General features: G+C 43.2%; 2 protein-coding genes across 2 annotated transcripts; one reads left to right on the top strand and one right to left on the bottom strand.

The window, feature by feature from the left end:
* Nucleotides 1–1,125: 1,125 nt before the first annotated feature.
* On the top strand, nt 1,126–5,416 carry FAM180B (family with sequence similarity 180 member B). The gene is made up of 3 exons (XM_057363984.1): nt 1,126–1,240; nt 3,082–3,149; nt 3,630–5,416. Exons 1-3 carry the CDS (start codon nt 1,174–1,176, stop codon nt 4,074–4,076), a joined length of 582 nt encoding a protein of 193 aa, XP_057219967.1. The 5' UTR covers nt 1,126–1,173; the 3' UTR covers nt 4,077–5,416.
* A 715-nt stretch (nt 5,417–6,131) lies between these two features.
* Nucleotides 6,132–24,426, bottom strand: C1QTNF4 (C1q and TNF related 4). The gene is made up of 2 exons (XM_057363972.1): nt 24,346–24,426; nt 6,132–7,665 (listed from the first exon to the last, which is right to left on the bottom strand). The coding sequence occupies exon 2, from the start codon at nt 7,655–7,657 to the stop codon at nt 6,557–6,559; it is 1,101 nt and encodes a 366-aa protein (XP_057219955.1). The 5' UTR covers nt 7,658–7,665; nt 24,346–24,426; the 3' UTR covers nt 6,132–6,556.
* Nucleotides 24,427–25,774: the final 1,348 nt, after the last annotated feature.

The following is a 25,774-nucleotide window of genomic DNA, read 5'->3' as shown; positions in this document are numbered from 1 at the left end:
CCTCTGAGATTCTTCCATTAAGTCCTGCTTCTCTTGGCTGCTGTGGGTCCAGGTGTTGCCTGGTACAGCTACAGATCCGGAAAGTTTTAGATTTGGTTCTTTGCACAGARGCAACTTACCAACCAGAACATCATCCCAGTCCTTAGTGAACAATGTGGTGACAGTATGTCCTGACTGCTGTCCTGTAGCTTGCTGAGCAAGGGATGTATTTCAGCTTTACCTTCTCTCGTTTCTAGGCAGACTTTTTTCTCCCTTTAACCTGAGGGGGATGGTACTAGTCCTTATTGAAACCTATTTTTTATTGCATATTCCTATAACCCTGGCATCACATACTGTGCCATACAGAGTAGAAATACAGAAGTTTGACTGGGGATTGGGCACTAATAAATATGTAAAGATGAGTAGAGAACAGATATCTGCTGCAAAGGGGATCAGATGAAGTTTTGCCATTGTAATTTAGAGCATCTAAGGCAGACTGGGTGCACATTGCAACCCAGAAGTCCAGTCACAGGAGAGGATGATGAGGTGCTAAAGCCTGAGTCACTTTTATATTCTATGTTTGTAAGGTCAGAGTACTGAGTTCTCCCTCCAGGAGGTTTGATACAAAACTGAACCAGTGATATTTCTTCTGCCTGCTTGTAGGTTTTGGCTGCTACTGCTGTTCCATGAATCTGCAGTMTGCTAGCCTTATCTGTTTGTGACGTTTCAGGATTGTTTCTCGATTTTCTAACCCAGAAAAAAAGGAAAACAGGAAATGAAGCCAAGGAGGCAAGCAGTAAAGTGCCACAGTATGTGACAGAGGCACTATGCAGAGATAGAAGGGAGTAGGGGGTCGTCCCTTCTTCAAAGGCAAATGTATGTGGTGGAATTTCTTGCAACTAATAGCTTGCAGCAGAAAGTCAGTCTTTGAAAAAAAAGCTTAAACAATTCTGCCAAAAACATCGCAACAAAGTTTTCCAAGTTTCCAAAATATGATGGAAAATATCCCTCAGGGTCAACAAGTTGAACTGCAAGCCCTTCCCAGGGCTGTGACCAGAAATACAGAAGGATGGATCTGTTCCAAGAGAGGCTGCTGGGACCCAAAGCAGCAAGGGAAGACGCCACAGCAAACTGCTCTGGCTTCAGGCGTGGCACTGTCACAGAGCAGGCAACAGCTGCTCCAGCAGAGCTGCCATGGCCCAAGCACAGCTCAGCTCCTGGCTGGTCCTGTGTGTGTTTGCTGCATCCCAGAGGCTGACAGGTAAGAGACACATCTGTTAGCTACACGGCTTATTGGCTTGGCAAACCTTTGTGCAATGCCATTTTTGTGATGCTTTGCCGTTTCTTCAAATGTGGTCCAAGGTCTTGGGCTGCTGCACTGGCATGGGAGTGAGCTGGAGTCCAGCTGGGGGCTGTTGTTGGGGTGGACACTGGTATCTACCTGCAGGTTGAAGACCAGCTGCTGTGTTTGGTGGCAAGAGGAGGATTTTCCACTGAAAAAAATCTGCAATACTGTTTGTGAATTTTCTGCATGGCTTTTGGGAGAAAACCCCACCCAACCRTGTTGAGTGATAAAATAAGTAAGGAATGCTTTTGCCTTCCCCAGAGGATATTTATGTTATTATTTCAATACATTATTTGTTATGCTTTGTTGGATTTTTCTCTGCTCAAAGATCTACCACTGTGTATGTATATTTATGAGGCAGTTACTAACACCAGCAGTTTGGCACCTATTCAACAAATGCACCGACTTTGCAGCCAGTCAGACATCTCCCAGGAGAGGGATCTGTGAACTAGAGGATCAGTTACTAGAGAGAAGAGCAGCAAAGGAATTTTCAGATGATGTGATGTTTTTACCTGAGCTAAAAGCCTTGCTGGTACATTTGTGGAGGAGTAGGAAAGAAAAGCTACATCCCTGCTCACATTCCAAAGCCACAGCTGGCTTAGATCACAGAGCCTGCAGCTGTGCAGAGAAACAAATCTCTRCAGCCTGCGGGCTGGAACTACACTTGTCCAGGCAGCTTGTACATCCTGAAAAGCTCTAATCAAAAATGGAAATTTGGAAGTGGCTTTTGCTAGCAGACATCACACACATATAGTACTAAATAATTTTTCTACTTTTTAGATGCAAATGCCTACCTTAGCTCTGGAGTTTTCAGTGTAAATCCTCACTCTTTTTTTTTTTTTTAATAAAAAAGCCTTCATCCATATAAAAATGAAAAAAAGAAGTCCTACAGATGTATCAGACAGCTTATTATTTTATAGAAGCTGTTTCCATTTCATGCTTCTTAACGCAAAGGATGACTCTGTAAGAAGTAGAATAGGGTCTTCGCTGCCTGGGGACACTGGTAACACGGAGGAGATGCAGCCTTTGTCTCTTGGTCCTGGACCAAGATTGCTTGTGTCTCCTTTTTATAGAAATAATATAAATTCATAATAAAGGCAAAGTAAGTGCTGACAGTTAAAGCATTATAAATGTTAGTAAATGAAATTTGAAGAATTCATAGGATCAATGTGACTTTCATATTCACAAACTTCCATTCATCCGGCCTCATGTCCATTTTTCCCAGATTACATGATGTCATGTGTCCCAACAAGTAATTGGCTGGACATCAAAYGAGCCATAGTGGACCTGACAAGGTTTCTTTTACCCTCACACTCTTCCAACAGCAAAAGGTTATGGAAGAAGTATAAAACCAGGATAAGCATCATTTTATGTTTCTACCAGCAGCTTGAACAGCACCCTCCTTCCATGGGGCAGCATTCCTTTCTCCAGCAAAAACTGACAAACAACCAAACCGGATCAACTCAAAATCCTTCCATTCTCAGTGTGAGTGGATTCCTTTCTGCCTGTCAAAGCACTGCCTTATGCTTTAGCTCTGTTGGCAGGACTAAGGGCCGTGATATCCAAAACCTTGCCTCAACCACTGCTGCTTCTCTTAAAAAGCCTGTTTTGCTTATCAAAATCCCGTGGTCAGCATCTGTCATATTTGGCAAGCTGAGTGGAAGCTCGGAAATGTYGAAGACGTTATTGACAATCAAACGGCAAAAAAAGTAAACAGGAAGGTCTTGTGCTACCAATSCCTGTCTGATGTCTTCCAGATGAACACCCTCAGCGCGGCACCAACACACCCCGTCGTGGCGCAGAGGACGCTGGCATCATGTTAGAGGTCTCCTGAGCTCTGGGGCCCTGTGCCGAGGCACTGTCAGTGCCCGTGCTCCCACCTGCCTGCACGTAAAACTCGCCTGTTCTGTTCCTTCTCACCCCTGACGGATTCCAGAGCCCCGGAGAGCCCTCCATGGCACCGCGCTCCCTYTCGCCGCGGGGCGCAGCTCTGCCGCCGTCCGTGGCTGGGACAAGGGACCGTCCCCGCTGGGTTGGGGGACTTCCCCGGGAGGGAGGGACACCAGCAGGGACTGCGGGGGGAGAGCAGGGCGGGATGCAGGAGCCGCACGGGTCCCGAAGGGAAAGGAGGTGTGGGTCCGCTCAGAACAGGGTGTGGGGCTGGCAGGCAGGCCGCGGAGTGGGGCCGGGTGAGGGAGCGGCCGCCTCTCGGGCTGTGGCGGCCGCGCAGATGGCTTTGGTTTGCTGCTTCTTTGTGACGGAGCTGTGCTGGGCTGTCCGTGCGAATGCTGCTCCTCTCTTCCAGATGCTCTGGGGAAGGCTGGATATTCRGGCCAACGGGACAATCCGGCTGCGGGATGAAGAGCTGGCCTCCCTACGCCCGGCACGGCGCTTCCTGCACATTTTAGAGGTGGAAGTTCCCAAAACACCGGCAGAGATTGAGCAGCATCTGAGCTATTATTCACTCACTGACACTCCCTTGCCTCCAGCAGAGTTTGACCGTCTCCTTTTTACCAGTGTCTACAGTGCCTATCAGGTTCGCTCCATGCAGGGCCTGGATAAAACCCCCTGGATTCGCTTTTTCTCCCAGCTGGTTGATGAAATCTTTCGTGACCTGTGCAAGGGGCTCTGCCCTGCAAATACCACTCTCCTCCAGGCTTCCTGGCCTTGGAAGGAGAAGCCTTCMCATTTAGCATCCCTGAAACATTTCTATCGTTCTAACCTGGCCAGGACCAAGAGAGATACCTCATGAGGGAACCCCCATAGGAAAGGACACGCCTGACTTCAGCTGCATCCCTGGTTATTTTCAATGCTTTCCACACTGTGCAGGACTTTGTATAAATATGCCACACCTTTTTGTCCTGCTTTCTTCACTGTTCTGTCAACCCTCTAAGGATTTATACACAAGCTGTGACTTTTAAAGGAAAAGAGGACAAAGCTCTAAAGTGCATTTCACCCTTTCCTGACTTTTTGCTAAGCAGGATGTGCTGAAGGGGGCAGTGCTATTTAGAGATCTTATCCATCTTGATCATTGATGCTTACTGGACAGATGGCTTGRAAGTATTTTTCCAGGATATTATGCYAGTGTCATAGCTGACTTAATTTCAGATAATTCAGTTCACCCTCCTTATATTTTCTCTGTGGTTTCAAACAAATCCAAGATCTTTTCTCCTCTCCAATAAGCAGCTAAGCAGGTTTTGTTGTGTTTCRTGATATAGGTCACATATTTAATTTYCTTTTTCTCCTCACATGGCATCGTATTTTATGTGTCAATAGCAATTTCCCATCTCGTGTATGCATTTTTCTTTAAAAAGCAACCTGAAAATGTATGTRTTCCATGAAGCTTTCTAGTATTTGCATATCATATTTACACATATACACAGCTTTGTTTTAGTTGTCATTTTGCGATATACTTCCTGAAATCTCATTTAAATTCTGAAGGATTGTGACCTAGTTATTTCTTGAGCAGGTTTTGCCTCTCTTCTATAAAGTTTTTTTTTTTTTTAAAGCTATGGCACTTTACAAGCCAGACATAATAAATACAGGTCTCTATCCTCAAAATCAGAAGTATAATTATTTTATAGAAAGACATCATTAACATTTCTCTGTCTTAAACACTGCAGAATGGAATTAAATAAATGTAATTATCTCCTCAGGAGGGTTTTGATTTAAGTTCTTGTTTCTACCAGATTTCCTGCTGCCACTAGAGGTACATTAATTTTGAACCTTCATTGCATGTGCTTACATGATGGGATCTGTAATTCCCTCTCAATATAGTTTTTCCATGCTCAACAAAAGAGGCATGTKTGACCTTCAAAGTGGGAACTGCTAGCTTTTGACCTAGTTAATCTTCTTCCAAGCCACTGTAGCCCAACAGATGGAGAGGAGAAATAGTAAGKCAGGAACAAGAAGCCTGGAAGCAAGATGCCACAGACAATGGTTTTAGAGGTCAGGTTAGGGTAATGACAGAAGGAGACAGATTTAAAACAGGCTGTTTGTTGCTTTTWGTTTTGTGTGTTTRTTTCATTTTGGTTTGTGCTTTGGGGTTCTTTTTGTTTCTTTCTTTGTTTGTTTTTCACCCCAAAGGATATGGGAAATAAAATTAGAATTTTWTTTGAAATAAAACTTCCTGTCCCATGTAATATTCTACTATTCTTATGCTTTTTTTTTACATACCTCCAATGTCTACCCTTCATCCTTTTGCCAAATGTGCCCCCAATCTTTAATGCCTAGGACAGGTAYGGAGTGACAGGCAGCAAACAGCACCCTTGTGTTCAAGGGGCTCRTTTTTGGGGAAGGTAATGCCCCTGCAGTCAGCAGTGCCACTCACACTATCACTCAGTATCACTCAGGTACTACTCACAACTAATATTATCAGCCTGCTCCTGATCCAAATCTTAAGASATTTAAAACCACACTTTTTATTCTTCTAACTTGCTTCTGAGCTTGCAGAGCATGGTCCATTCACAGATTTGAGCCCTTATCTTAYAAGAGCTAAAAGCCTACTCTTTTGTTTGTTTCTAAATATATTCTTTCCATTAAATGGAAGCTGAGATTCTCAGCCATAGTTTCTTGACTTCATCTACATCAGATAAAGAAAAGCACCAACCATTTTGAAGCTTGCGATAAAATCATAAGAGGCACCAATGCTTCACACACACAAATGCTAATAAAGAGTGTACACAGACAGACTGGCTCAGTGACACACACTGCAGCTCACACAATTACCATGCACCTCTCTCACCTGAGCTGGTACCTCAGACAGTGACAAGCACACAAGCCTCACAAGTAGCATAAATTCCAAACTGAGAACATTTACATATTTTGTATTTTTATTACATTCATTTTTGTTACATTTATTCCCTCCCCAGATATACAAGGAAAATCACCACATCCTTTGCTCTCTGGATGCTGGAATCTACAGTAACACGACTGTGGTAGTTCTCTGATCCTCAGCATCTCTCTACGCTGCCCCACCCCTGCCCCAAAACTACCTCATGCTTTATGCTTAAATCAAACACCAACATGGGACACACAGACACAACCTGAAAGGCCTCTCTATGGATGAATGGCACACACAGCAGTGGCCCTGCAGACAGGGCACGAGCGTGCAGCATCAGGAAAACACTGGACACATGACGGCATGCTCAGAGGAGAGGATGATATTCAGARAGGAGCTATACCCAAGTTCATGGCACCTTGGCTCTTCTTATGCTCCTGTCACATCTGCATTTAATTATTTGACCCTTGAGGTGAGCTGGCACCTGGAAGCCACTTTGGCTGAGCCTCTGAATAGATGAGGAAGCCCGTGAAGGTGATGTACTTGCCATGRTTGCTGTAGGCACCATAGCCATCRTGCTGATGGCTGTAGAGCCAAACGGTGTCCCCATATTGCAGAGGCAGCATGATACTCTGGCTCTGCATCTCCCGCCTCTTGGAGTGGTTGTCATCATAGATCATGGCCTGCACCTCGTTGTGGTTCTTCATCAGTTTCACTGACATAGTCTTAAAGGGCATTTTGCCAATGGTGAAGGAGAAATAGTATGCACCAGGTATACGGCACGTGAAGATGCCRGTGGAGGAATTGAAATCTTTTCCAATGTTCACGAACTCTGTGTCAAACGTGATTGGCTCATGCAGGGTTTGCTTCTCRTCTGCTCCCAGGAGACTTTGTGAGCGGGCAACAGAAAACGCAGAGCGAGGGTCTTGCACCCTGTTTGGTTGATCAGACAACATGTGTCGCTGCGAAGCTTCATTCTGCTCTCTGGGAAGCTGCTGAATTGCGTGAGGGTGTGGCCCGAGCTCTTGAGAGCTAAGAGCATTCTGGAAGAAGGCAGAAGTGTCTGGATAGATCAGGTAGCCATTGAAAGTTGTATAGGGGCCCACGTTGCTGTAGAGAGCGTACTTGGGGTCTCCATGTAAGCGCAGCCAGACTGTGTCCCCGTAGTCAAGCTGCAGCATGGCACTCTGGCTGGCCACCTTCCGCTCTTTGCGGTGATGYTCATCGTACACAATCACCTGCACCTCATTCTTGTTTCTCATCAGCATGACAGACAAGTTTTTCTTTGGGTATTTCCCAACGGTGAAGGAGAAGTAGTAGGCTCCTGGGATGCGGCAGCGGAACAACCCAGTCTTGGGGTCAAAATCATTGCCAATATTCACATAGACTTTGTCAAAGGTAATAACCATCTCGGAGCTCCCTTCCATGCTGCTGGTTCTGGCCACAGAGAAAGCAGAGCGAAATTCAGCACTGGTGTCTGCTGGGAAGCCATCTGTAGGAAGAAAAGTCATGCAACAAAGGAGGCCAAAGATGATGTGAATGTTCAGTGTCATCGTTGTATCTGAAAGAAAAAAGAAGCATATTTTAGCAGGAATAGCATTAATTTACAGCTCATACACCAGTTGAAATCCAGACCTGAACCTTGCTAAATACACTTGAAGATGTATGTCCATGTACTGAGAAGTTTCCAGTGTGTTCTTTGAGCAGAGTATGGGACCTTACCTTAGTTCGGATCCCAGCACCACGGTTATATTTTCCTAGTGAGAGATGGACCTTTTTTTAACCTGCACTCATTGGAAGAAAATTCTCCTTTGAAAGCCTGACTCTCCTACAGCTTGTCTGCAAAACACCGTGTTGCTCACACTGCAGAGGGATCTCAGAGCTTGCTGGGGCTTTGCCAGACGTCCCTTTTGTTTTGCCTTTTTTTATTCATAAGACCAAGGATGAAACAAAGCCYTACAAAAGCCCTGTATTGTACAACTGAGATACAGCTGAAGGGCAGGGAGAAGAGGACATATGCTCCAGAGATTCCCATGCAGATGCCATTGCCTTGCAGTGCAGTAGCTGTTTCAGGGGTTTTGGAAGCTGGAAGCCAAGTTGTTAGATCCCATTATTCAGACTTCAAAATGAACCTGTGAAGAGTGTAAAGAAATATGAAGAACAAGGAATGTTTAGCGAAGGAAGATAATGGAAAAAGAATTATTGGAACAATCAAAAAAAAAAAAAAAAAAAAAAAAAAAAAAAAAAAAAAAAAGGAAAATTATAAATAAAAGGAAAGTCTCCTAAAGTGTACGGTTCCCAAGAGAGAACTGAAACACCAAAAATGGAGAAACAACTCCCCAACTGGATAATAGACCAGACATAAAAACTTCTTTGACCCCTAAAAAATGAGGGACAAGTTAGGAGCTAACAGGATTTTCTGCTTCTAGTTTCTGTGAATTTTCTTTTTTGGACTGAGGCCAAAAATTATCTATTAGTGCTTTCAGGCTGGAAACAAAACTGCCAGTCACTCCAGTGAGAAGCTCCTCTTTCTGTCACCTCTCTGTGCTTATTAAAATATCATTCAGGCTAGGAGGCAACTGCCTGGTTTGCAGTCTGCTCCATCTGTCACCCCAAAACTGGTGCCTTGCCAGCCTGCAAACAATGAATTCACAGACTAGCAGAACAGAAACAAAATATGCAACTCATTGGGGGGAGGGTTGAAGACAAATMCTGCATTAAAAAGGATAAAAGGGTAAATATTTGAATCATCTGAGATGGCCTAGTAATAGAAGTAAAGCAGAGAGAATCCACATAGACTGTGAAGTGGCGACTGCATCCTGCTTTGGCGACATGTGATCCCTAGAATCACTCACCAGCAGGAATTCAGTTTGACCCCACTCCCTGCATTTTCACACTTGAGAATAAAATCAAAATCTGAGGGGCAGCTTCAATATGTAAGAACCCAAGAATTAATTAGATTCTCACTTAATTACATGAAAATGGCACACCAGCAAAGATKGAAATAAATATCCATCCCTGTTCCAATTTTACCTTAGATCACTTTTTTTTCACAGACATCTGCAGCAGGGCTCTCAGCCTMTGCAGGCTTATAAGTTTATCAGTGAAGGGCTGAGCAAGGAGAGTTTGCTGTTCATTGGAGCAAGGACGGGCTGCTGGTCAGTGATAACAGTGAGCAAAGATAACTGAGTGATAACACTGAGCAAGGATAACACTSCTGCTCTCAGTGCTGATGATTGCTGAGACCAGCTTGACCAAACTATCACCCCYACACAAGACTGAGGCTCCCTGATTGAGGCTGGGAGCAGCAAGGATGTGCAGGTCCTGATATGGAAGTGAGGGTCAGAAGTGTTCATGAGAAGAAACTAAAAAGCTGCCAACATGTTTTTCATTACAAATCATATTTTGCTGAATAAGCCTGAGAACACATCATCCAAAAAAATGCATATTTTGAATGCGTATTAATGTTGACYACCTTATACTAGAAAAGGCCAGTGCCACTTCTGTGCAGCAAAGATTTCTAGCATGCCTCCCTAACGTATGTGGAGATCCTTCCCTTCAGTGAGGMCCTCCTCAAGGTTATTCCTCGAGGTTGTATGAAAGAGATTTTCCCAGCTGTTGGTATGGGTAAGTAACATCAATCTCTGCTTACAATTATTATGSTACCTTGAATATAATTGCTTTAATATAATTGCTTCAAAAATAGTGCACTAAACTAGTAGTTATTGCTATCCATACTGCGTAGTAAATAATTCTGATTAAGCTTTTCCCCCTAATCATTTTTGTAATAAATTTAAATAAATAATTAATATTATTTATATAAATATATGCCAACCTTAATTCCACAGAACAAAGTTGCATAAAAGCTAAATTACACTGTGTAATTCTTTAAAAATAAACTATTGACTAAGTCTGGGGCTAAGATTGTATATATCTGCACCCAGGCTCCCCTCTGAGAAAGGATTTAGAAAGTGAGGGGGTTGTTTTTGTACGTAGTGACTTCTGCTTGAGGGCTTGTGAAGGGAGGGCTTCTCTGATAAACTTTGTCTGAAGCTCCCATTCTGCCTGAGATATCTTGATATTTTCCTCCATGCCCCTGAGTTCAGAATGTTTTTCCTGACCTAACCTGCTCCTGCAGGACCCCATGGGCTGCACTGAAGGTTGCTGAGAGAGCTGACTAATGTAATTTTGAGGCCACTCTCTTATAATCTTTGAAAAGTGATGAAGATCAAAGGAGGTCCATGGTGGCTGGAGAAAGGCRAATGTGGCATCCATCTTCAGAAAGGACAAGTGACACTACCTGTGAAACTACAGGGTGATTGACCAGTTAGCCCCTCACTTTGGTCCCTGGGAAAATCATGGAATATTCTTCTTCGAATATATTTCTAGTCAAAGGATGCTTAATTTAGCATGTTATTTAATTGAGCATAGACTGTGTCTAATCACACTGATTGCCTTCTTGTGGGAAGAGATCAGCAGATGTCACCTGCATTTTAGCAAGGCTTTTGTTACAGTCTCCCAGAGCATTACTCTGTCCAAACTGTGATATTAGATAAGTGGACTATTAGAAAAGTGGAAAATTGACTGGATAATCATGCTCAAGAACTAGAGTTTAATGTTAAATTTCAGATGTCCTCTTCAATATTATTTATCAATGTCCTGAGAAGGAGAAAGAATGCCCACTGATGAAGATTGCAGATGACACCAAAACAGATGGTTGACCAATATACTTGGAGGCACAGCTGCTATTCAGAGGGACCTAGACAGGCTGGCAGAATGGACTGACAATAAATTCAGTGCAGATAAATGCAAATTCCTGTGTCTGGATGGACTAACCTGTGTGTTGGTACAGACTGGCCACTGTGGAGTGGTGCTGGGGAGCTGGTGCTATTGGAAAGGAGCTGGGGGTCCAAGAGAGCAATAATTTGTACCTGAGACAGCGCTGTGCCCTGCAGGTACTGAAGGCTAACAGCTCTCTGGGGTGCATCAACACAACAGCCAGGAGCCACAGGCTGTGATTTTTCCTCTTTAGGTGGCACTTGAGTGACTCCAGACGAGGGCAGCCAAGATGGCTGAGCTCTGGAGCACCTGCCCTATGAAATGAAGTTGATTAACTGGGCTTGTTTAGCATAGAAAAGAGAAAACTTTTGTGCRGGGCGATCTAGTAGCAGCCCTCCAGTGTCTTTAGTGGTTCCTGAGATGATAGTGTGAGGTACTTCAATGAAGAGAATGGTGGAAGAATAAGACACAATGGTCATAACATTCAAACAGGAAGATTCAGACCAGACATAAACAAAATAATTCCATAATGAGGCAACAAAGAATGGAATGGTTTGCCCAAAGAGATGGTGAGATCTCCATCCTGGGAACTTTACAAACAAGACTGGATTAAGCTGTGACCTGCCTGGTCCACACTCAGTGTTGGCCCTGCTTTCAGCAGGAACTTGGACTAGAGACCTCTTAAGTCCTGATTCTGTAACTGAACCCATGGCAACTGCTTGMTCACAGTGAAAATTCACTCGCTAATAACCCTAGTCATGGCACTTACATGGAATTAACCAGCTAATGGCAGGTCTAACAGATTATTTTCCATCCAGMAAATTGAAGCATTTCTAATGGAACTACTAATCCATAGCTAAGTGTCATGCATCTGCTTCCATCCTGTCTTTATTTTCCCTTACTTTGCCACTTTRTTTAGGGCAACGACTCCTTCTCTTCCCATGTCTGTACAGCATTTGGCTACTGCTGCCATTTAAACAGACCAATAAATACCAACAGACCCCAATGTCTCACCAAGAACTAAATCCCAAACTGTCACACTCATGAGCTTTTCTGGTTCAGCAGTATTATTTTTGCAGAGTGCTACATCTAGCACGGCAGGCTCATTCCAGCTTCCAGCTAAGAAAACCAAGCCCTAAAGGCAAACTTATAAAGGCTATTGGATGTTTCTGATTCATACTCATTCATTGTTATTCCAGTGATCACCATGGTGTGGCTGCATGGAGAACCAGGATGACTGYGACATGGCTGCATGCTCTTGAGACAACAAATGACAGGAAAGGATTTGGCATTTGCAKTTTTAGCACCGAGCCTGGTTCTAAAATGTTGCCTGTGCTCCAGAACTTGCTCAGTGTATCCATGAGTCAGGGAGGATACTGCAAGCACATCACTGCTGGCCAAAAAGCATAGAAAGACAAAAAAGCTTAATAAACTACGCAGTGAATCTAACCTTATGATCCTTCAAATGACCACTATCTTTGTTTCTGTTTGACAGCTAATTTCTCTGTTATAAGGTCACTTATTGAACACTGGATCACTCAATACAGTTGCAAAGACCCTCTGCTGCTGCTGTCCCTTATTTATCAGCTCTTTCCAAAAGCAAGTCGTTTAAATAAGGCAGCTAATTATGCTACATTTCCATTWGCAAGTTGTTTCATTGACAGCTGCCACTCACCCCTTTCGGTACTATTTAAGTTCTTTTAAAAATAATTTACAAAGTATCTRATAACTGTCTTTCACACTAAACCAGTCTAAGAATAATTTGGCAATCATTAGGAAGACTCATCTAGCTACAGGGGTGCCACAAACAGAGGCAACTCATGAGTATTGTCACAGTAATTCTAAAAGATAAATACACCAAAATTTCCTGTTGCTCCCCCAGAAATTGTTTCTGGTGCCCAAGTCTTTTTTAGTGGTATAGTTCTCTTCTGGCAGGGAAGAGATAACATCAGGGATGTGAAAATGGCCACAGACACATAAGTTTTAGAACTGAAGAGTGAGGTGAAAGGCCCAGGCTAGAGGTGTAAAGTGGGTCTTCAGCATGTGGCAGCTCTGTGATTCTCATTATATTTACATACGAATCAGGGCCCTTTGTCCCCTACCCTTCCATTCCTTATTGTCCCAACACCACAGAAGCATGCAATGAAATTAAGCAGACCCAAGGGATAAACTCAGCAAGCTACTGCTTTTACTCTAGAAAGTACCAGCAGGGACAGCAGCCCACAGAGAAGAAGTCAAGAAACTAATTTTGGAATAGGAGACATAAAACACATGATGCAGCTAAACAATTCTCAAAAACACTGGCATTAAATTAATGACCTGAAAAGAAAGGGCTAAAATGGTACTGACTCACATAGTAGAACAAGAGCTGAAAAACTTTCTTGAAAAGAAGGTCAGAATTCACCATTTGCATGACCCAGGAAATTTTAATAGCTTTGTGTTCGCTGGAGGTGATTTTTCTGTCCTGGAACAGAATCAATCCACCAGTGAAAAGACAATTAGTTTTACTCTTCTATTGAGACATATGGATTTACAAAAGGACATTCAACAATGGAAAGGTCACCCCATTTCTACACTTGCAGGACAGACCTACTTGTGAAACCCACAAGGGTTTTCTTTTTATTCCAAAATATTAATTATCCAGATTCCCTAGTCCTACGTTATGCAAGAGTCCTTTAATTTCAGTGGGAGTTTTGCCAGGAATATCACTGAAGAATGAGATATGAAACAAAATTGAAGCAGTACGGTTAGATCAACTGTTACTAAAAGGTTTTTAAAATCCTGTAAGCTGCAAGAGCAAAGCCCTGTTCTTCCCAGCTCTCACCCTAATATTTAAGGACAGCTGCAAACGTTTCAATTATTTGAATCAGTGAAAGCCTGTGTAATGAACATCCTTCTTGGACTATAGTTAGCAAGATTTTTTTTCCCAAGATACCACATACTGTCTGTTCCACTCATCCAAAACAGATTAGGAGCATCAGATAATGATGCAAATGCATCAGTTCTTCYAACATCAAAGAGAAATTAATTGTAGCACACCCTCAAAAGCAAAATCTGTATAAAGAGTACATGAGTAACAAAATCAGTGATTCACTTACGGCTCTGGCCCTGCTCCGCTTGTGATGAATGTGTGTTTTTTTCTAACTCTGTCGCAATCCTGAGAGGTAAAACAATATCTGAAGCATTCAGGATGCCTTTTGGAAAATATAAGCCACAATTTGAGTGACAGACATGTATGCATTAATATAGAAAGTGCTTAATTTTGAATGTTTCCTTCAGTCGGGAGAGTCCTTTAACAAAAAGAAAACAGCTTCTGTGTACTCAAAGACCCGTGGAGAGACAAAAATTATTTTGAAGTGCCTTGACTGCAGCCATGCTCAGGAAAAGGAAAYGGAGAGACTTTTTTGGCAGAAGCCACTACTGTTAGCCTGCATTTCAGACACTRGAATCAGTACTACAGAATCAACTCAAATTCTAACCTTTTTACTGTTTCTGTTTTATTGTTACATATCTTGGCTTTTTCTAGCAGTTTTTCTACACTACTTCCTTCCATTGAAGTAAAGTTTAMCTCTCATGAAAATCTCCACTCCCTCTGCTAACAAGTGAAAGTCCATCARCAGTTCAGAGATCATCAGTAGCTGTTTACTAGAGATAAATATACCTATGGTATAGGCAGATATTTCACTTTTTTTGAACCACACTTTCTTCTATGCATCTAAACAACAGTTTGCTTCAGTTCACTGAATGAATATTTTCATCCTCCAAACACTCACCAAAAAGAGGAGGTTCCTGCACTATTCTCAGAGCTGATGCTGTATTTGTCAATTTTCTTTCAATCCTTAGTTATAACAAATACTTGGAGACATTAAAGTAAAGGTCATCAAGATGAGAGTAAATATTCCAGCTAAACACAGGCTGTACTGGCTTWTCCTTCCTGTTCCATGTTGCCTTCCACTTTTATTCACATTCCCAGTCATCCWGCAAAATCAGTTGGGCAAAATCTTGCAGTGATTCTTTCATGTTYTTCTCTCATTTCCTCACTAAGAATGAAAACAACTGTTAATAGTAGGTTTATTATAGCAGAAACTAATAGGAACCTGTGGAACCCAAGTCCCACAAAGATGCACCAAACAGAAAAGTAATTTTCTGTTTTCTGCATTACAGGAATTGCAACTTTTGTATTACACCTTCCTGTTGAAGCCTATTGTACTTGAAATTGTGATGATTATACAAGAGATATTGGAACCTGTGATCTGCTCTCAAGGTTCGTTCATTGTCCTCTCTGTAATGGTTTTTTGTCCTCAATTTTCTTTCTGTGATTCTGCGCTCCTGCACTTTGTATCGGCYAATATACGATTTTAATTTAACTGCAATGTAAGGTACTAATCAAACAAAGAACAAGTTTTAGATTTTTCTTTTCTGTTTTCTTTTRTAGCTGCATAGCTGCACTTTCTCTCTCTTTCTCACTTGAGTGGGGCAAATAATCACCATTTTTTCCTGGAACTCTGTGCCTGCAGAAGTTGCTTTCAAACCCTKCCCCCACTCACTGGAATGCTGCCCTCCAGTCATTTCTCTAAGACCTTCTACATCACCCACCTGAGTAAAAGCTAGAGGGAATATGCTGGCTCTTGCTGTTTGATCATCAAATCTCAGGTTGGGATGAACCTGTGGAGTCCAGCAACAGTCCCCTATGGAAACTAATGGATAGCTGAGTGCCAGCTGGGATTGSATGTCATGACAACAAAAACCATTTTTGTTTCATAGTTACGTCTTAACTCACTGCCTGCTATGCGCTGATTTAGCAATCCAAAAATTTTCACAAGYTGGGTAAATCTGGTCTCCATCCTGATTACCTGCAGTTAACAGAAAACTTTCAGAAAGGATGAGGTTCATTTTACTTCGCTTGATAAATCAACTACTAACACTATATTTTATCAATGGAAACACTACTTTGGTATTTTTACCCATCAATGGTACACAATACAATATGCTTTGAGAAAATGTCACATGCTACCAACTACTGTTTTTTGACAGCAGGCTTTGGAAATCCATCTGAAAACACTCTCCAGGTACTGGGGCAATTTCCTACAGGAATGCTGCTTTCCTCGTGAGTTTTTTAGCATGTCTTGACAGGTAAGTCAGGAAAACATGCTGTCTTTTAACATCTGCCATCACACTCAGCCTAAAACTCACATTCACTCCTTTTCATGCCCTGCTGTTTCATTACTATAAAGAAACTCAGAGAACACTGAATTGCACTGCAGTGCAGCTCTTCACTGTCAACATGCTGCAACATCTCAATTTGGAAATTCACTGAGCTCTAGTTCAGTGAAGGTGATAAAAGGCATTAAGATCCATGTTTTTTTCGTCTCTACTCTGGCATTTTCATTTCTGCCCCTCCTCCTACTGGGTCAGGACACAGATCTGGAGCCGGAGAACAAGCATCATGCACTCAGCAGAGGCCAGTATTATTCCAGAATGAAATCTCTGTGTGAGGAAAATGAGGTGTTAGTCAAAGTCCACAAATGAATCTTTTTTCTGGTCCCGTTTTCCAACTATCTAACAGGATCAGAGAATCATAGAACTATTTGGGTTGGAAGATACCTTAAAAATCATCTAGTTCCAACTCTCTGCCATGGGCARGRACATTTTTCCCTAGASCAGGTTGTTCAGAGTCCCATCCAACCTRGCCTTGAGCACTACCAAGTATGGGCATTTATAACCTCTCTGGGAAACCTGTTCCAGTTCTTCATCACCCCCATAGGAAAGAATTTCTTCCWATCATCCATSATAATCCTGTTCYTTTTGTACCCAGTGAACTGGTAGACAGATCAAGAAACAATCACTGAAAGAATAATCACTGCCCGTGTCTACCCTCATTTTTTGTCACCAGACAGTATCTTGAGATAGAGACTTTGCCGGTCAGGAGCAGAAGTTTTTGATGAACAACAAAATTGTGCAATACCTATAGTGATCTACAATATCAATCGCTTTTAATGAATCAGGTTTGTCCACTGCTTGGCCTAGCAGCACTCTCGTATCTACAGATACACAATTAACAATAGTGAAGTAAATCASCAGTGTTAGTAACTGTCATGAATAACTGTTTATGAATACTGACACTTCATAACCAGCAATGTGTGGTTCCCCTCTTTCAGTGGTCTTACTGGACAAATCCTTGTGACAAAACCTCCCTGAGGAAGATCTACAGACAGGTGGAACCTGAGGTCTTTCAATTTTTTAGCCATTTTACTAGCAACTATTACTCAGAAGGCTATAGCTGTTTCAAATGAARCAGCCTGTTTCTCAAGGCTGGGAACTGATATTTCCTTCAGGAAAACCACAGTTTCTGCTTCCACTTTTTAAACACTGAGTATATTTTAATCCATTGACTTAATCAGCTTGTCATCTTTTTCAACAGGGAACTGTGAAGTTCCTCCCCAACACCCTGCATAAGTCAAGTTTTCACTTCACAAGTTTTTGAACTTGGATTTTTCTGTGACAATCTGACACAGAGGTGCTGCTGCCTACAAGGTAGAATCTACAGCCCTGGATGGAGGRACAGACAGAAGCATTTGCTGAACAACGCCCTCAATACACACATATCTTTACAAAGCTTTTCCAATATCTGCTTTCCAGATTTATATTRTTTCCAGTATTTTAAAAACACCAGTCCCTTAATAATGGCAGCAGAAAGGCTTGTGTGATTATTTCGGTAAAACTCCATCTGCAGTGGGGAGCTGCTGGTAAAAACTTTGGCATTGCCATCAAAAAGAGCTGCTGGAYGCTGCTGTTCACTAATCAGCTCCTCATTCACAGGGAGGAAGCATTCAGTGCCTGTCAAGTGCTCGCAGATTCCCAGCTCATCCGTGTGACCAGCCACTTTCCTCCCAGGCAAAATTGCCTTTGACAGCTTGAAGYTGATGCCTCTGATTTTTGCTTATAGGAAAAGAATTTTGTTAAAATACTGAAATAACAGCTGCAGCAATGCATTGACGGGTTTTACCTGACTTTWTGACCCTAGCTGGACATAATATAATGACTACGAAGGATATGGTTGCTCCCAACCCCGTTGAGCAGATGCTTTATTCAAAGCAGGCTTGGATATCATTACTTTGCATTAAATATTCAGCTCATACTGAAAGAAGGGCCATTTGCAACAGCCTACACAATTTCCTCACAACCACACTGAGAAATTGCMGTCATGCACCCTAAACCCAAACATTCATAATCGGTTTGTATTTCAAGACAGTGCTTCCTCTATTTAAACCTTTCAGTTCCCTACTCTCCTTGTAGCTACTTCTTTCTAACACAACTCCTCTTCAAGACAATTAGCAACATCTTCCACCAGGAGAAACATTGACCATCTGCAGAACCCTCTCCAGCATGTTCAGTATTTTTCTGCACAGCCTGCCTCAGATTTCCTAACAAGTTTCCTAGAGAATAACTCCCTCACCTTGTTGTCTCCTTCTAATAGTAAAAATAGGGGTTTTTTTTTTAACATTAGCTATATTTGCTTTGTCTCCTTCCAAGCCTACCTTGTTCCAAAGCTAAACCTCCTTTAGCCCTGGATCACAATAAGCCTTCTTTTGGATACCCTTTGTATCTCTCAAATAAAGTCTGTTTCATACACCCATATGAGAAATGAAGACAGTAAAGGGAAGGATGGGAAGAGGAATGATGAAATAAACTCAGGCAAAGTGGTACAAGCTGATGTGAAGCACTGCTCAGTCCTTGGATGGAAGGGATGTGAATTCATTTTGAAATATCTGGGGCACCAAGTGACTGGCTTTCTAAGCATATAATTATTTTTCCCAAGGTGTTCCAGCAGTAATGGAAGATGGGGGGAGGGGGAAAATCCATCATAATTTATGTCATTCYTTAGTTCATGCTCATGTGTCCCAGAGTAAATAAAAAATGAGGATTTCTATCAATTTATGGATAATTGCAGAATAAGAGTGTTTAAATTACAAGAGATTATTATGCTAATATGTTCACTGAGCAGCAGCTCCATGAACACAGGCTACTAAAAAGTGCAGCCTATCTCTTCATTTTCCCCATGTCTTGTTCATTCAGCACAGATTCTTTCCAGCAGTTGCTTTGCAGCCTTTCAGTCCTAGGGAGTACCTGTTTTCATAGAAAAAATTCCCTGTTGCCTGTTTGGTATAAAAACGCTTCCACTCCTCCCAGTATAACTTTGACTTCTTTAAGAGCTTTTCTTCTTGTCTGAGTTAAAAGATCTAAAGCTGAGGACAGAGACAAATCCCTCTCCCTTTAGAGGATTAAAAAAYTATTTGGTTGGACTCAGAAGGCATTCTATACAGGATCTCATCTGTAGCCCAYCACTGCAGCATCCAAGAGTTGATCATTGCTCTTTTTTCTTTCTACCTGTCTCCCCACAGAGATCCAGGATTTTTTCTGCATGCACAGGGGACTGTCTGTTCCACTTATATTAAATAATATATGTTAAACTGTGAATACTACAGGACCTAGATTTTCTCTCTCTGGATAAGTGCCTAAAAATATAAATTGTAGGACTRTGCTTTATTTTATACCTATTCTGAACTCCATTCTTTTATTTCATTTTACCTCTAAAAAATTTTTTTAAACTACAGTCCTTCATTCATGGAATAAAATACTAGAAGAGTTTGTATTTTCAGTTCAGATAATTTTACTAACTGCTATTTTTCATTTATTTTTCTTCTTCCATAGCACTGTTTTCAGCATTCACAGACTCAGCCAAACATCTGCTCCATAGAAATCAGAATGTCCCATTCCTTCCCCTTTCTTCCAAAAAGGGGGACCTCTTCTAACTGTCTTCTAGTCAGCTCTAACTCATCTTTCAGGCTCTTTTCAGAAATACCTGCTCTGTGGTCTTGGTGCTGTGCTACCCCTGGGTATCAGACAAACATCAGAACAGGGCCAGCAGACAGCTTTTATTTCATTTACACAAAMTGATAGTGTTGCCTTCACAAAATGAYAGAAGAAYGGTCTAGAGGAGAACTTAAGACATCAAACAGACCAAGGTGCTTTCCCATGATAGGATCACTAGCCTAATTCAATTCCTCACAGATGATTGTCTAACTTGTTCTTAACATATCTTCAGAACTTCCCTAGATCAAATACTTGACAGTTTTTATTACCCTAGCTCCTAGAAAGTTATTCTTGTAGCTTAAAATAATCATCCTTTCTGCTGCTTGTTGCTTTCTGTTTCATCCACAATGAACCCAAAGAAAAGATGATTCCCTCCTGTTTTTTTTCTCTGAAGACTGTTATGTTCCCCTKTCAAATTTCTGGTCTAAAAATTACAGTTATTTCATATCATCTTGCAGGTCACATTTTTCTGACCTCTGAGGAGTCCTGCTGACCTCCTCTRGACTCTGTTTTGATTGAATTGCACCTGTCTCAAAGTGCAACCACCAAAACTTTGCACAGAGTCCAAGCTGAGGCTTTAGCCTCAGAGCAAAAGGATCGCTTCTTGTCTTCCAGGCTCCCATGTCTTTTACGTATCCTAGCAAGATGTTTGCTTTCATTTGCAACAGCATGACATTGACTCGTGTTCACCTTGTGATCTATCATAACAGATTATTTCCTGCAGAGTTGCAACCTAGTCATTTACTTCAGTCTTGTGCTTATCTGGTTGGTAATTTCTGCCTTATTGTGGCACTTTGTATTTATCCCTACTGATTTTKTTCAGCTCTTTTCCTAGAAATTCTTCCAATTTGTTGGAAAAAAAWTTGAATTCTAATCTTTTCCTTCAGCATACTTCAAGTATCACAGTTTTATGTGATATACCCAGCCCTTATGATACCATCCAGGTCCTCTTAGTAAACAGTGAAGAAAAGCAGATCCAGGAGACTCCAACACAGCCACTATGCCAGTGTTAAGCAGCTTGTGGCCTCTCTGAAGGACTGGCACATACTAAAAGATACAGATTATGARCTCTGAATCTTCTGATATTATTTAAAGAAGATCTGCGTGTTCAGATAATCATGTTTACCCAGTTTAKAGCCTCMTTCACCTGCYATGCCCCATGCCTCACCAAAGCAARTATTTGCATTAAWGTGCAACCACAGTCAAGAATCTCAACTTGTACTTTGAAAAAAACACCAAACCCAGATGAAATCTCTCACTCTTATTCCACAAATAGCCTTTAATCTGTAAACTGAACAAAAGCCAATTCTGTCAGAACCTGCTGGAATACTGAAAAAAAATAAATGGGAAAGAAGTGACCAGTTCTTTTCATAGACTTTAGGACATTTCTAATGTCCTAATTTATGAAATTCACTGTAGTTACAACAACAGCATATGCTTCAAGGGTAGCACCAAGGCAGCTGGTTGATTACAATGGACTAAACATTTCCTTTGCATCTGCTCTTGACCAATGACTGCAGGATCTTTTCCTCRGTGCTGGAAYGCCAGCCATGACGGTCTCAAGCAGRCACATAACAGACAGTAAGCCTTTGTGTATACTGGAATAAAGATGATCTGGTATTCCCCCTGACAACAGAGGCTTCACTCTCTTGTCTAGCCCCAACTCTTATTCCAGTAGTCAGTACCACAGTGCCCCCCCTTCCTTAACCCAGTATGGGCAGTTTTCCTGGCACCACAGCTGAGGCCCTGGCACAGCAGAAAACATRCACGGTGGGAATTAACCAGCTGGAGAGTAAAGAGGGAGAAATAGGATTTTAAGAATTTTCACTGTTTCCCAATGGGGCCCTAGTAATCAATTATAAGCCCCAGGAGTAATCACTTAGTACTTGCTCTGTGATCATCTGGTTCTGGCAGTGTTACCTCTGCTGGAAAYCTCAGACCTTTGATTAGTTGCAGCAGGAATTCCTCCTTTGTTCTCTAACCTCTGGAGGAAGCATGCAACTAGAGAAAAGCTTTACAGGGACAAGAAAGCACTCAGGGGTAGACCTGGTATTGACAGAGAGCCAGCAGCACAGCAGTCTTGTAGTACTGGCTTATCTTATTTGAACATCACAGCAATYTCCTTATCTAGGAAAGGGTCAAAGCAAAAGGTGCAGGAAAGGTGAAAGGAAAAACAAACTGACTTTACTTCAGCTTGGATTGCTTGGCCAATAGGATCCACACAAATTTTCTGTGTCAAATGAGAAGTAAGAGGCTTTTCATTTCTACTGAGTGAAAATCAGAGTCAGTATTTCAAATATTGTAAGATGAACTAAAAAATTGCCAAGACTTAATGTGTCTTCCAAGACAGCACAAAGAACCTCACCCCTACAGACTAGTCAGTAAACTGTAATTCAGCAGAACACCATTTTCCTTAACAATGCACCATGGAGTAGAATGCATGCTTCATACTTTGGTGGTWAAAAAAAGAGGCCAAATGAAAGAGTTCAGGAATAAAACCCACCAATCCTAGCATCTGACCTCAGAGGTTGATAACAAAGCCCTGGACTTAAGCATCTGTAACACTCTAGCAATTTTAAACCCTATCTTTTCCTCTATTATTTTGCCTAAGAGTCAATGCAGAGATTAGTATCTCTTSGAGGGAGACATTTCTCAGCTGAAAATAATATATTCACAGAGGTACTCTCCTCCTTGGAAACTACTGTCATTATCGTATTAGTTCATTTCAATGCTTTCTGCCTATAACTAACCATAGGAATGTGTGGAATTCTGGCACAGTGACAGTGATCACTCAGAGGCTCACCCAGTGTCCACTATCACTGGCCTCTTTTTCCTTTGGTCTTTGTGTTAGAGGGTGCTCTGCACAGAAGGTCCMAACTATCTTGTCTCTTTACACCCTTGACATATCATCTTCCTGTGTGCCTGTGTTCATCTGGGTTACYATTTTATATAAGGGTAAGTGTTCCAAGAGCTGGTGATGAACAGGCAGCCTTGCTGCTACTCTGAAATACACCTTTTGTCAAAATGGAGACTATAAAAGCTATCATACACTGCGTGACTACAGGTCACAGAATAGTTATTCTGTTTTTTTTGTAAGTGTAGTGGCTGCCATGGGCCCACCCAGCCCTCTGTATTTGGAAAATATGAATGGTTCACAGTTTATGAATGGAGAGAACAGCACAATGGGCAGATAATTACACTTGTAAAATATGAATAACAACACAACTAAAACATAATACCAAACAGGGTTCTGTTTTGGCACCAAATCTCTGCTTTCAATCCATTTTATTTCTGCATCTGTTTCTTCATCTATGGAATAGCAAATGTCTGTAACACCAACAACTTATCAGATTTATACCAATCCTGTGTTGAAGCCATAGGTTCACCATTATGGGAATCATTACCATAATTTGGTTGCATTATGGTAACCAAATGCCCTTTAAAGGCATTGTTTATTTCAGATGGAAAAACCAAAACTCATTTGTAGAGCCTAGTTCAGGAACCATTTGGTACTTTGAATTACAGCTTTTTAGAGAGAAGCAAAAGGAAGGTAGAGGGTAATGCTGCTCTATAGGGAATCCTTTCTTCCTTAACATACTTGTTACTGCTACAAATTAACCCTTAAAAATGGCTAGAGAAGCAAACATCTGCCATATACTCAGATADGATTGCAGCCTCATTGGCGAAGCGTTTCAAACTCTTGTTACACATCATGTCCCTGGAGAAGAGAAACTGCAGAAGGTTGCAATAGCATCAGAATGAATAATTGAAGCTCGGCTCATTCAGTATTGTGCATAAACGGACGGGTCACAATGCTGCCTTCTAGTCAGCTGGCAGCGCAGAAACTCACCAGTGTCTAATAGAAACATCATCTGGAGATACTGACCTACTTCTCCGGCAGCTTTAAGGGAGTGGGTTGAGGAGATGACAGTGGGATGGCCAAGTACACAGAGGATCAAATCGTATTATCTAACAGAAWATAGTACATTACAGAATCAGTTGCATATGCTACTCTTGGGAAAACCCTCGGGACTTAGTTCCACCGAGAAACTACAGATCCATGCAAAATTAATACTATTKCCCACCTGAGAAACTGGCCCTGTGGGAATTTGCCAGGATGCTCTTCCCCATGGCGAATCCCTGGGAGGTTTTCCTACCTAGGCTCTACGACAAGTSCGGCCAAAATCTTACACCCTTTCCCACATAAACTCCACAGCCCTTTAAATATTGGAAATAAAAGGTGCGAGGGAGGGTAACTCGGGCATTTCCCTCTATTGTCCAGCGCTCAGGGAGCACGGAGGGAGCACAGCCCGCCCGAGCGGCCGCCCGCGCCCTGCCCGCCTCCCCGAGGGCCGGGAGCCGGGACACCGCAGGGTGCCCCGAGCGCATCCCGCCTGCTCCAGCACCGCCAGAGCCCCGACGGCCCCTCCGCTCCGCTCCGCACCGGCGGCCTCCCCTCAGAGCCGCAGGGGCCAGGCCCGCCCTCGGCGCCGCTCCCATCGCCCCTGTCCGWGCGGGGGTCCCATCCCAATGCCCGGCCCTGCAGGTGCAGCCCGGCCCAGCGGCGGCGGCTCCCCCGGCACGGTACCTGCTGCGCCCCCGGCGGCTCCGCGGCGTTGGCTGTGAGCGCGGTGAGGAGCGGAGCGGAGCGGAGCGGGGGCCGCGGCGCTGCCTGCGCACTGACAGCTCGGGAGCCGCGGCGGCGGCGGGGGCCGGGGCTGGGAGGGGGGCTCGGGCACCCGGGGCTCCGGCGCCGAATCAGTGACGGGAGGAGGGCCCGGGGGGGGGCGGGAGAGGGGAAGGGGAGGGGGGCGGCGGGGCGAGGGGCTCCGAGCCCCTGTCACCGCCGCAGCCCGGGCGGCCTCCGGGAGGCGCCGGCACCCGCGGGCGCTGCGGGCCGGGAGGCGTGAGGACAGGGGTGACCGAGCGATGCGGCGGGTGAGACAGCCGGGCTGCGCTCCCCGCTGCCTTCCCGGGAGGAGACCGCGCTGGGAACGGGCGCCGCGGGATGATGCCCTTCTTGCAGCACGGCGGCGGCACAGAGCAGCGGGGCACAGAGGCCGCCCGGGGCACAGAGCAGCGGGGCACAGAGCAGCGGTGCGGGACCGGCCGGACCCCGGGGTGGCAGCGCACCGCCCTCAGTCCCGGGCTGAGCCCAGCCCGGCGGTTCTCCGTCAGGCCATGAGGGACAGGAAACAACCTTAGCTAGACTGAAGGATGTGACTGGGGCAAGTGACAGGCTTTTGGCTATCAAGATCATATTCATGTCTGACCTTCTGCTCTGGAGATTTGTGAGTCCCAAAGCATGTCTATAGACTAACGGTGTTATTTGGTTTATCAAAAGCTTGTATCTCTCTCTAGAAAGCTCGGCTTGCCTTAGATCATCACCTAACAACAACAAGGCTACTACCTRTTCCTTTGAAGGCTGGCATCGATTTTTGCTGACAGCAAAATAGTAGGCTTTTCACATTCCTGATCTGAGTTGAAGAACAAATTTGGGGGTTTGTACAGCATTTTCATTGTTAACCCTGTAAAAGCTAATGTTGACTTCCAAAAAGAAGATTTAAAGACCTGAATGTTTAAAACATGTTCTGGCTCCCCTACACTAAAGGTCTTTCACCTTCCTACACCCACTGTAGGTGAGAGGAATTTAAATGCCAGTGTCCTCACGCAAACCAGTACAGATGGGACACTAGTAATGTTTTCCCTAGTGGATTGTCCAGACTTTATTGCTCTGTGTTGGCATGCTCTGCTATCCAATCTCCATCTACACTTAGCCTCTTGTGGCAGACACAGGACTTTTCTCCTGTTGCAGGAACAGACGTCTACGTTTGAATCAGTTTTCACATAAGACATGGATTAGTCACAAGGCTGATTCCTACAATAGACAGAGAATGGGGAAAAACAAAGCGAAAAGCTTTCTTCTGAAAGGAAGAGGACTGACAGATGGATAACCGGAAAGTAATTTACTCTTTGGTGTGAGGATGCAATTTATGCATAACAAGAACTTCCTTCTG

The sequence above is a fragment of the Malurus melanocephalus genome, unplaced genomic scaffold (genome assembly GCF_030028575.1).
Source record: "Malurus melanocephalus ecotype Western Australia unplaced genomic scaffold, MMel_1.1 scaffold_2, whole genome shotgun sequence".
Classification (NCBI taxonomy): Eukaryota; Metazoa; Chordata; class Aves; order Passeriformes; family Maluridae; genus Malurus; species Malurus melanocephalus.
This window is presented reverse-complemented; position numbering and strand designations above follow the sequence as displayed.